The sequence below is a fragment of the Carcharhinus amblyrhynchos genome, chromosome 10, assembly GCF_965287045.1.
Source record: "Carcharhinus amblyrhynchos chromosome 10, sCarAmb.v2.hapA, whole genome shotgun sequence".
NCBI lineage: Eukaryota > Metazoa > Chordata > Chondrichthyes > Carcharhiniformes > Carcharhinidae > Carcharhinus > Carcharhinus amblyrhynchos.
Genome location: NC_137333.1, coordinates 73289991 through 73302857, shown reverse-complemented (window position 1 = coordinate 73302857; position 12867 = coordinate 73289991). Strand labels below are relative to the sequence as shown.

Genomic DNA, 12867 nt, shown 5'->3' with positions numbered 1-12867 from the left:
AGAATTTTATGCAGCGACAGTAAAAAAAAAAGGTGACATAGTTCCAGGTCAGGATGATGTGTGGATTGGAGTGAAATTTTCTGATGATGGTGTTCTCATGGGCCTACTGCCTGTGTTGGAGAGCTCCATCAGATGGCAGAAGAGTCGGGGTAGACAGGATATGCCCCTCTGTGTGGCACTGGCCATCATACGGTAAGCTTGTAGGCCCAGAGTGAATGTTAATGAATGAGTCAATAGATAGGTAGGGAGGGAGGGTGAGATAAGTGGGTAAGTGGCTGGGGTGGCAGGTTGGTGAGGTGGCAGGTGGGTAGAGAAGCAAGTGGATAGAGTGGGAGGTGGATGGAGTGGCAGGTTGGTGAAATGGCAAGTAGGTAGAGTGGGAAGTGGGTAGGGTGGTAAGGCAGATGGGATGTCTGGTGGGTGGTAGGTGGGTGGGGTGGTAGGGGGTGGGATGGGCTGTCGGATAGTTGGGGTGTTAGTGGGTGGAGTGTCAGGTCAGTGGGGTAGCAGATAGAGTACGTGGCAGCTGGGTTGGGGGGGTGCTAGTTGGGCTTGGATGGGATGGGTAGTCAGGTAGGCGGGAGTGTAGCCGGATGGGAGGGGTCATTGGGCCAGGGATGTAGTCAGGGGGGGTAGGGTGTAATTGGGTGGTTGAGTTAGTGTGGTTACCAGGGTGGTCAGGATGATTGGTGGGTCAGGGTGTAGTCACATGATTAGGAGGGGTTGTCTAGGTGGAGTAGTCAGAAGTCAGGGGAGTCATCGGAGGTTTGAGAGAGGCCTTTTGGGGGAGGGGGGGCAGTATCTATAGACTAAGCCTTTTCTGTTTAACATTTCCTGTCTAATTATTCAGGTAAATAGATTGGATTACTCCCAAGTCCTCGACTCTAACTCAATGTCAGAGACATTCGGAGTTCAACTTCCCCAGGTAGTTTCCATGGAGGTAAATGTTTCACTACTTCCAGGGGGTGGGGGAAGGGGGTCCTGACATCTTGGCTTGTATGCCTGCTCTCTGACAATCTGGAGACAAGAAATCTGTGCCTCTGTGTCCATTTAGTCTTCACTGCTGGTCCCAATTAGGTATTGCCAATACGGACCCTGGGATCTCTTAAAGCTATGTTGTCACATGTGGGTCGACGCTGTAGTCAGCTGTATTTTTATAAGGTCAATAAATATTCTTGGAAAATCTGATGGTTCATATTCCAACAGTTCCTTCCGTAACACACAAATCTTTGTTTGATCTCAGCAACAACACATAGTTGCTTTAAGGACAGTTATTATTACAATGTTGGGCCCATGCTGAGAGACCAGTAATTCTTTTGGCAGCGTGGGAAGTTCCAAGACAGCCTCAGGAGAAAAATATATACCCGGTTAAAATATCAGCCTGTTAATTTAATTAATATTTAATAAACTCTAGCATATTAAGATTTGATCATCTTTAAACAACTGATCCAGATGAATTGATATTCAAGCATTGTGTTCCTATTGAATCCCTCTTTGTTGTTTTCTCCCTCTCCTTCAGTTCTTTTGTGCTATGATCAAAAGGGCCAGGCAGATGGCCTACTCCCAGGACCCTGTGAAAGCCGCTTTGTGATTATTTCCTTGGAGGCACAAGAGCCTGTCTGGATGATTCAGTTCCCAATTTTCCCTCCTGCCCTGAGAAAGTGGTTTCAAGTCTCTTGCTTGGCATCTTCCCAACACCGTGGCTGAGGTCAGGAACTTCCTACTGGGGAATTATCTAGAGATGCCCACATTCTCCCAAAGATTACTCACTGCTTGTCAATACTTGTCTAGGCAGGACAATATAATGTGAAGAGAAGGCTGCAGAGAAATCATTACAACTGCAGCACATGCTATTCTGTGAATAGCTATTGTGAAGGCAGGGGTGGGAGGGTTGCACCTCCAATTCCAAGATGAAACATTGGCAGAGCCTTTGCAGTGACTTGAGCATACGCACAGGGAGACAGAGTTGAACCAGCCTGCTTCAAGTGACACATAAGATAAATTGTTTACCCAATTACTGCTTTAAAAAAAAGGCATGCATTTAATTGATCTTGTCGAGGGCATCAAATCCGTGCAATTTTTCTAGGTTTTATGTATCATGGAAAAATAAACAACTGCTGTATTTCTTTCATCGACTGGAAATGTTAACAATGCACACAAACACAATGAAAATTGTGATTTTTGCACTGCCGCTATCGACACATTCATCTCATGTTGCACATAAAAAGTGATTGTTGACTGTCTTAAACACTTAAGGGATGTACTTAGGAGAAACCACATCGTCCAACTACAATGGGAGTGTCGACAAGTCTCTTCTAATAAAGCAGTCCTCTGAGGATTCTTTCTTTCCACCTACCACAAGTCTGTGCTGGACCTTGTTGACAGTGAGCGCAGGTCCTGTGTGGACTCAGATTAATCTGCCTGTCAAAGGATGACAGTTCCGCCCCATTTAACTGAGTATCCTGTAGTCTCATTGACCCTTTGAAGAGGGAAAAGAGAGGAACAATAAAAGATGGTGTTTATGACAGACTTCAATAATGCCTACAAACTGTTTCTGTGGCCCATATGCTCCTTTTACGGCCAACATAATTTTTTGGTGGTCTCTTGATTTGTTGACTGAGGATCACTGCAATTTTTCAAACACTCAACTCTTCTTAGGTCAAGGCAAGGGAAACTGTGTTGAGAAAAAAGTTATCCAGACTACAAACCCACAGACACGAAGGCCATTTTCATCTTTAATTCAAAAAACAATGTTGCACGCCAGTTGTAACCAATGTTTCTGTAAATACTGAACACTAAAATACACTAAAAGTGAATGAGACTTGTTGGGTTATGTATGCTTCCAACACACACACTGCAATGCTATAATAAACATTAGCAGTGCTGAAAAATCAGGACTTTTTGTGAAGGACGTGACAAAAAACATTCTGGACAGCTGTGCTCATGCAACCCAGTTACTCCACATGAAACCTTAAGCATCTTTTGATGTAGATCGTTAAAAATAGTAAAGTAAATGCACCCAATTCCACAACTAATTTGCATCTTTTAATGAATTTGAAAGTCAATCCTCATTCTAAATGAAAGGAGTTAGTGAGTTGTTGCAATCCCTTCTGTACATCAATGTTCCATTACCACAGAGACTACTACACGTGGTTGATTTGAAGGGGTTGGTCACTTCACTTAAGATTTTTGTTCAGCTGTGGAGACAGTTTTAATATCATGTAATTGAAAACATTCCTTCTTCACTTTTTTTTCAAAGTTTAGGAGTCTTCCCAGTCAGGCCTGGACCCAATCAATGTGTTAAGACAGATCATCTGCCTCCCAGATCAATCAACCTTTAAAATACACAACATGTTTGTGTAGATACAATAAAACTGCTGTCTATGGGTGGTCTGCATCCTTGTGCTTGATGTCAGTGCCAGTTTATGTGCAGCTTCGAGCCTAGTTGCAGATGTTGCTTGTGCAACAGAAAGCTGTCCCATTTTATTGGGAGCAGCATTGCTAACTCGCATGGTTAAATGAGGGACTGAGGAGAGAGTTTTTAAAATGTTTTTTTGTTTACTTTATTCCAATCCAATCAAGTCAAATTAAAGCCAATTCAGAGTCCCAACAAGTTGGGACATTCCCGATCCAAGCTGACAAGACAGGGCTCTCACCTCCTATCTTGAGCTTGATCTACATGATCCAAGCTGATTGGAGAAGGCGTAGCTCCTCCTCCAAGGCTTGATCTAATTTGCATCTTAGCTAAAAGGCCGAGATGCCGCTTTAAAAAATTGCTTCAAATGAAACTGAAATGTAACCTACTGACTTCAACCAAGTGCAGCATGTCGATACTACACTTGATCTTAGCCAAAAGGCTGAGAGAGAAATGATGCACTGCTAACTACCCAGGGAAGTAGAGTTTATAAAAATTTATTCCTGTGACATGGATGTCGCTGGCTGGCCAGCATTTATTGCCCATCCCTAGTCCAGAGGGCAGTTGAGAGTCAACCACATTGTTGTGGCTCTGGATTCACATGTCGGTCAAACCAGGTAAGGACAACAGATTTCCTTCCCTAAAGGATGTTAGCAAACCAAATAGGTTTTCTGACAATCTGCAATGGTCGTCAGCAGATTCTTAATTCCAGATAAGAACATAAGAACATAAGAAATAGGAGCAGGAGTAGGCCATCTAGCCCTTCGAGCCTGCCCCGCCATTCAATAAGATCATGGCTGATCTGTTGTGGCTCAGTTCCACTTTCCCGCCCTCTCCCCATAACCCTTAATCCCCTCTCTTATCAAGAACCCATCAACCCGCTTCTTAAAAATATTTAGCGAGGCAGCCTCCACCACTTCAACGGGCAGAGAATTCCAGAGATTCACCACCCTTTGAGTGAAGAAGTTCCTCCTCAACTCCGTTCTAAACCGCCTCCCCTTTATCTTGAGGCTGTGCCCCCTAGTCCTACTGTCTTTTTTGAGCGGGAAGAGTCTCTCCACCTCTATCCTATCCATCCCATTCATCATCTTATACGTCTCAATGAGATCTCCCCTCATTCTTCTAAACTCTAACGAGTACAAGCCTAGTTTATTCAGCCTCTCCTCATAGCTCAATCCCCTCAACTCCGGTATCAGCCTAGTAAACCTCCTCTGCACTCCCTCCAGGGCCAAAATATCCTTGCGTAGGTGCGGCGCCCAAAACTGCACACAGTACTCCAGCTGCGGCCTCACCAATGCCCTATACAGCTGCAGCAAGACCTCCCTACTTTTATATTCAATCCCCCTCGCTATGAAGGCCAGCATCCCATTCGCCTTCCTGACCACCTGCTGCACCTGCAAGCTGGGTTTTTGCGACTCATGCACAAGGACCCCGAGGTCCCTCTGCACCGTCGCCTGCTGCAGTTTTTCGCCACGTAAGTAATAGTCCTTCCTACCATTCTTCCTACCAAAGTGGACCACCTCACACTTGCCAACATTAAATTCCATTTGCCAGTTCCTGGCCCATTCGCCCAGCCTATCTAGATCCTTCTGCAGACTCTCCACACCCTCCGCACAATTTGCCTTTCCCCCAATCTATTCTCTACGGAATTCAAATTCCAGCATCTGCTGTGGCGGGATTTGAACCCAGGCCCCCAGAACATTAGCGGTGTTCCTGGATCAAAAAAGCATGGATGTTAGGGAACTTGGGGAAATAAATAGTGATATCTTGAGGAGTGTACATATTACAGAGAAAGAGGTGCTGGAAGTCTTAAAGTGCACCAAGATAGATAAATCCCCAGGACCTAATGAAGTGTGTCCCAGGACATTGCGGGAGGCTAGGGAGGAAATTGCAGGTCTCTTTGCAGAGATATTTGAATCATCGATAGTCACGGGTGAGGCGCCTGAAGATTGGAAGATGGCAAATGTTGTGCCTTTGTTTAAAAAGGGCCACGGAGGGGGAACTACAGACCAGTGAGTCTCACATCTGTAGTAGGTAAGTTGTTGGAAGGTGTTTTGAGAGACAGAATTTACAGGCATTTAGTGATGCAAGGACTAATTAGGAACAATCAGCATGGCTTTGTGAATGGAGAATCATGTCTCACAAATTTGATTGAGTTTTTTGAAGGGGTAACCAAGAAAGTAGATGAGGGCGGTGCAGTTGATGTTGTCTACATGGACTTTAGCAAGGCCTTAGACAAGGTACTGCATGATAGGTTGTTGCATAAGGTTAAATCTCACGGGATCTCGACTGAGCTAGTTAAATGGATACAAAATTAGTTTCCTGACAGATGCCAGAGGGTGGTTGTAGAGGGTTGTTTTTTAAACTGGAGGCCTGTGACCAGTGGTGTGCCTCAGGGATCAGTGCTGGATCCATTATTATTTGTCATTTATATTAATGATTTGGATGAGAATATAGGAGGCATGGTCAGTAAGTTTGCAGATGACATTAAGATTGGTGGCATAGTGGACAGTGAAGAAAGTTATCTCCAAATGCAACTTGATCTTAATCAATTGAGCCAATGGGCTGAAGAATGGCAGATGGAATTTAATTTAGACAGATGCGAGGTGATGCATTTTGGTAGATTGAACCAGGGCAGGACTTATTCAGTTAATGGTAGGGCACTGGGGAGAGTTACAGAACAAAGAGATCTAGGGATACATGTTCATAGCCCCTTGAAATGGGAGCCACAGGTAGACAGAGTGGTGAAGGAGGCAATCAGCATGCTTGGTTTCATTGTCAGAACATTGAATACAGGAGTTGGGATGTCTTGTTGAAGCTGTACAAGACATTGGTAAGGCCACACTTGGAATACTGTGTCACCCTATTATAGAAAGGATATTATTAAACTAGAAAGAGTGCAGAAAAGATTTACTAGGATGCTATCAGGACTTGATGGATTGAGTTATAAGGAGAGGTTGGATAAACTGGGACATTTTTCTCTGGGGGCTGAGGTGTGGTTTTATAGAGGTCTATAAAATAATGAGGGGCACAGATCAACGAGATAGTCAATATTTTTTCCCAAAGGTAGGGGAGTCTAAAGCCAGAGGGCATAGGTTTAAGGTGAGAGGGGAGAGATACACAAGTGTCCAGAAGGGCAATTTTTTCATACAGAGGATGGCGAGTGTCTGGAACAAGCTGCCAAAGGTAGTAGTAGAGGCAGGTACAATTTTGTCTTTTAAAAAGGATTTAGATAGTTACATGGGTGTGATGGGTATAGAGGGATATGGGCCAAATGTGGACAGTTGAAATTAGCTTAGGGCGGTATGGATAATTTGGGCAGAAGAGCCTGTTTCCATGCTGTAAACCTCTATGAATCTAATTCTTGAGAAAATGTCATGCCCATTTAGAGGCTGCTATGCTGTTTCAAATCTTTTCCCTTTCCTTTCCTGCGGGTGATAATGCAGTTTGGGTGCATGAGGAGCCCTTGGCTCCTCACATGACTGCCCAGTCTCACTGGGAGAACCAAAATGGGAAATGTTCAAGCTTTATTTGATTTTAAATAAAAAGTACTGAGTTCAACCCATTTATACACAGGTCAGCTGGAGTCATGGAACATCCAACAAAACTTCTATCTCCGGCACATGTCATTTTACTAATTTTAGTACCTTCCTCTCCTTATCAGAAATATGATGTGGAGATGCCAGCCTTGGACTGGGGTAAACACAGTAAGAAGTCTCACAACACCAGGTTAAAGTCCAACAGGTTTATTTGATAGCACAAGCTTTCAGAGCGCTGCTGATGAAGAAGCAAGGCCCTGAAAGTCCATTATCAGACATAGCTCACCACCAAACAGAAAATAAACCTCCTATTTTCTTAGCCTCTACAACTTTGCCTTAATGCCAGGAAATGCATTTATCCATTGACTGTTTCGGAGACTCAGAAATATTATTGTAAAATAAAACTTACAACTGGGTTTTTTCTCCATAAATTGCTTCTTGCAGTAGATGATGCAGAGGATCAGGAGAGCCAGCAAAACCATAGCCAAAGCGCTGCATATCACAGCCGCTAATGCAGTGTCACGTGGGCTGGAGGCAGTCGATGGGATCTTCACCAGGTTTACTCTAGCGCTACCTAAACACAGGAACAAGTGAAAAAGTGAGTTAGGAATTGCCACAAGATAGAACACAGAACATAGAACAGTACAGCACAGTACAGGTCCTTCGGCCCTCGATGTTGCGCCGACCTTTGTCCGAAACCAAGATCAAGTTATCCCACTCCCTATTATTCTGCTGCGTGCTCCATGTGTCTATCCGCTTAAAAGTTCCTAAAGTGTCCGACTCCACTATCACAGCAGGCAGTCCATTCCACACCCCAACCACCCTCTGAGTAAAGAACCTACCTCTGACATCCCTCCTATATCTCACACCATGAACCTTATAGTTATGCCCCCGAGTAACAGCTACATTCACCAAGGAAATAGTCCTCTGAATGCCCACTCTGTCTATATCCCCCCACCATCTTATAAACCTCTATTAAGTCACCTCTCATCCTCCTCCGCTCTAAAGAGAAAGATCCCAATATCTTGAATCTCACACTTCAACCAGAAATCAGAACGATACCAATTTCTGTTCTGCACAATGTCCACATTGTCCACTAATACTCAGGGCCGATGGTGCTTTAATTAAGGACCCCATGCACCCCGGACATTCTCTCTTCCATCTTCTTCCTTTGGGAAAAAGGTACATAAGTAGGTCACGTAGCTACCGACTCAAGAATAGCTTCGTCTCTGCTGCCGTCAGACTTTTGAGTGGACCTACCTTGCATTGAGCTGATCTTTCTCTACAGCCTAAGTATGATTGTAAGACTACATTCTGCACTCTCTCCTTTCCTTTTCAATGAACAGTATGCTTTGTTTATATCGCATGCAAGAAACAATACTTTTCACTGTATACTAATACATCTGACAACAGTAAATCAAATCAAATCAAATTCAAAATCTTTTTCTCACTTATATGTACAGATGATGTTGTAACAACTTCAAATTTCAAACACTTTGCAGTTTGTACCTCACTATTTTAGTTGAATGGGTTTGATGAACTACACAGACATGCCTGGAATTGATTCTGCCCCAGTTTCACTGACACATCTGTGACTCAAGACCAGAGACCCCCATCCCATGCCTTGAGGAAGGTGTCAAGGATGATCGGCCACAAACTTCAAGGATACAAGCCAATCCAATCCTTTAAGGTGGAACCATGCTCTGTCTCTCTGCCTGAAGACTCCAACCCACAAGGAACATTCTTCGGACTTACAATATTTTCTTCTTGTTTTAAACATAACCGAAGTTTCACACGATGATTTGCTAGCAAATTGATGGATATACAGGCAGCAAGGTGAGATTACTCTTAGTGATATCTGCAGGAATCATGTAGGCCTGCAGGCGAGAGTGAAACAACACAATGCTAGACTCACCCTTCCCTCCCCAGCTTACACCTGGCAAATGTCCAATTTCTGGAAAACAAGCTAGATGAACTTAAAACCAGGCTCAATTTTCAAAGAGAACTGAGGGACTGCTGTGTACTTTGTTTCATGGAGACATGACTCACTCCTGCCACACCGGACAGTGTCCTACAACCAAAGGGCTTCTCAATCCACCAAATGGACTGCCGAGCGGCCTCAGGCAAGGTGGGGTCTGCCTTCTAATCAACACCTCTTGCTGCCTACACGTAGCAGCATTGGAGAGTTTCTGCTTGCAGGGCCTAGAATACCTGATGCTGAAATGCCACCCTTATTGCCTTCCGTGGGATATCACCCCTGTTATCCTGAAGGCAGTTTACATCCCACCCCAGGTAGATGTGAAGGCCACCCTGGATGAAATGTACACCACCACAAATAGCCTTGAGACAAAACATCCTGAGGTCTTGTTCATTATGTCTGGGGACTTCAATCAGGTCAAGCTCAAGAGTGTCCTACTAAGATACCACCAACATGTCTCTGGCTCTACCAGAAGCCCAAACATTCTAGACAGTGCTACACAAATAAAAAGCATGCCTCCCGCTCTATCACCCATCCACGCTTCGGCAAATCAGACCATAAGATTGTGTTCCTGGTCCCGGCTTACAAACAAAATCTCAGATGAGAGAATCCATTAAAGAAAGTCGTGCGATGTTGGTCTGAGGGATCAGATGATCTCCTATGGGGCTGCTTCAAGTCAGCAGGCTGGTTAATATTTAAAAACTCTGCGATCAACCTGAATGAGTCTGCCACTATAGTAACTGACTTCATTAGTAAGTGTGTAGAAGACTGTGCCAAAGAAGCAAAGTGTGTTTCCCAACCGGAAACCATGGATGAGCAGGGATATCGACTGCTTGCTGAAGTCCTGAGGTGTTCAAGTCAGGTGACCCTATGCTAGAAAGCTATATATGATCTACAAAGACCCATCAACAATGATAAATGAAAGTGCCAAACCAAGTTAGAGTCCCAGGCTAGCCACACGGACACTCAATGCCTATGACAAGATCTGCAAGACGTAAAAGGATAAAGGCATGTAAAATCGCTGGCACCAGTGCACCCCTCCCTGATGAGCTCAACACAGGCTATGCCCAAATTGAGCAAAAGATCAGTGAGCATATGCCCTCCACCCTGGAAGCTTTGGACGAACCTTTAGCCGAGGTCACCATTGCAGATGTCAGAGCAGCTTTCTCAAAGGCCAACCCACAGAAAGCGACTGGCCTGGAAAGGGTACCTGGATGAGCACTCAGATTCTGTGTGGGCCAGCTGGTGGGGGTATTCACAGACATCTTCAACTCTCTTTACACCAATCTGAGGTCCCTGTCTGCTTCAAGAAGATGGCCATCATCCCGGTACCAAAGAAAAGCTAGGACAGCCTTAATGACTATCGTCCGGTCATTATGAAGTACTGCAAAAGGTTAGTCATGGCACGAATCAATGCCAACCTCCCGAATTGCCTGGATCCACTACAGTTCGTCTCCCACCACAACAGGTCCACAGCAGATGCCATCTCTCTGGCCCTACACTCAACCCTGGAACACCTAGACAACCGAGACACCTATGTCAGACTCCTATTTATTGACTAAAGCTCAGTCTTCAACACCATTATTTCTAGGAAACTCAAGTCCAAACTCTGTGGCCTGGGACACTGCTCCTCCCTTTGGGACTGGATCCTGAACTTTCTAATCCATAGACTGCAATCAGTAAGGATAGACAACAACACTTACTCCATGATCATCCTCTACACCAGTGTCCCGCCAAGGCTGGGTCCTCAGCTCCTTACTTTATTTCTTACACCCTATGATTGTGTTGCCAAATTCCTCTCCAACTCGATTTTTAAGTTTGCTGATGACACCACTATAGTGGGTTGGATCCCAAACAATGATGAGACGGAGTACAGAAAAGAGATAGAGAATTTGGTCAACTGGTGCGACTATAATAATCTCTCCCTCAATGTCAACACAATGAAGGAGACTGTCATCAACTTTAGGAAGCCTATTGGAGGACATGCCCCTGTCTACATCAATGGAGACAAAGTGGAAATGATCAAGAGCTTCAAGTTTTCCGGTATCCAGGTCACCAATAACCGGTCCCGGTTCCCCCATGCCAACACTATAGTTAAGAAAGCACCCCAGCGCTTCTACTTTCTCAGAAGACAAAGGAAATTTGGCATTTCCATTACGACTCTCACTAACTTCTACAGATGCACCAAAGAAAGTATTCTTTTGATTGTATCACAGCTTGATATGGCTCCTGTTCTGTCCAAGACTGCAATAAACTACAAAGGGTCATGAATGAAGCCCAGTGCATCCCACAAACCAGCCTCACATCCACTGACTCTATCTATACTTTCCGCTACCTTGGCAAAGCAGCCAACATAATCAAGGACCCCATGCACCCTGGACATACTCTCTTCCAATTTCTTCTGTCAGGAAAAAGGTATAAAACACATATCAACTGACTCAATGACAGCTTCTTCCCTGCTGCTGTCAGACTTTTGAATGAACCTACCTTGTATTAAGTTGATCGTCCTCTACACCCCAGCTGTGACTGTAACACTGTATTCTGAACTCTCTCCTTTTCTATGAGCGGTATGCTTATAGCATGCAAGAAATAAGACTTTTCACTGTCTACTACCACAAGGGACAATAATAAATCAAATCAAATTGATGTAAGTTATGTACAAAGCCCCAACAAATTTAGTGAGGTTATGTTGAAGGAATGGTTCCCGTCAGCCTTTCACTCTGGCTGAGTAAGGGCTTGCTGGTCTCAGCCTACACATTACTCAAGTCAGGGCTGTTTCACTCTGTGTTGGGTTCCTGTTGTGCACTCACCTTCTCCACTTTGACAAGGTATAGACACAACATGTGACCCAAGGGAAAGACAGACTGCACGCTTAAAACAAGTCTGCTAATTGACTTTGAATCGACTTTCTGACATAGCGACAGGGACTTTTCGCTGGATTCGCAAACTGCTGCAGGGGAAGTTGGGAAGCGGTCTGGATTATTTTGGGATCTGCCCAGCCTCATGTTCCAGCATTTTTCTCTCCCACACACCCTGGAACCTGCTTCCATTCAGTTGGGAACAGAATTCACCAAGTGTTGGTTTGCTCATTCTCTTGTCTTGCTACACTGTGTCCACTCCTCTTTCTGCTCAGAAACTCTTCTTAAACAGGTTCCAGCACCAACTGCAGTCAGAGTGTATCTGCCTTTCAAGAGCAGGTTAGCATTAGCCTGACATAAAGTGCTGAGGTGTGCAGCCACTCTGGAGTGTGCTCACTATACTCAGTTTGATTTATCACTACATTTGCAGGCAGCCTTCATTATTACAAAAGGACACAGGCTGAACCCAGCCCCCCACCCCCCAATGCCCTCACTGAGACTCCCGATACTGGGTTTACCTAGACCCCTTGGCACAATGGAGTTGCCAGCTGCAGCTGCCACTCCTAGCTGGCACTGCTGGGATTTCAGAACTGCTGGCCATCCAACTGATTGGCCAGCAACTCTCTCAAATAGTTTCTCCTCCTGAAGAAGGGGCGCATGACTCACCTTAAAGGTCCCAGGGTTAAAATGGGGTGAGGGGAAGCCAACAGAACTGTGAGCGGGCAGCCTTATTGATGACTTTTTTTAGATGGTGGGTGTAGGGGGAGGGGGGTGCAGCACTTTGTAAAATCCAGCTCATTATCTCATTTATCACTAAAATCAAGCTGAATTTGGGAAAACGGAATTATGGGTGGCACAGTGATTAGCACTGCTGCCTTACAGCGCCAGGGACCCAGGTTCAATTCCCAGCTTGGGTCACTGTCCATGTGGAGTCTGCGCGTTCCCCCCATGCCTGCGCCAATTTCCTCTGGGTGCTCTGGTTTCCTTCCACAGACCGAAAGACGTGCTGGTTTGGTGCACTGGCCGTGCTAAATACTCCCTTAGTGTACTCAGGCACTGGAGTGTGCCAACTAGGGG

At 45.0% G+C, this 12867-nt stretch overlaps 1 protein-coding gene and 1 non-coding gene across 2 annotated transcripts in view; both read right to left on the bottom strand.

Annotated features, from left to right (window-relative positions):
* Positions 1-12867, bottom strand: part of LOC145349060 (tumor necrosis factor receptor superfamily member 19-like) — an 85620-nt gene that overhangs the window by 7676 nt on the left and 65077 nt on the right. Inside the window, exons 6-7 of the mRNA XM_080197341.1 lie at positions 7364-7528; positions 2357-2479 (exon numbers count right to left, since the gene is read on the bottom strand). Of these exons, the coding sequence (XP_080053467.1) occupies positions 2357-2479; positions 7364-7528 (288 nt within the window). The remainder of the gene's footprint in view (positions 1-2356; positions 2480-7363; positions 7529-12867) is intronic.
* Positions 3671-3870, bottom strand: LOC145349604 (U2 spliceosomal RNA). The gene has a single exon (XR_013888116.1). It is a non-coding gene; the product is annotated as a U2 spliceosomal RNA (small nuclear RNA).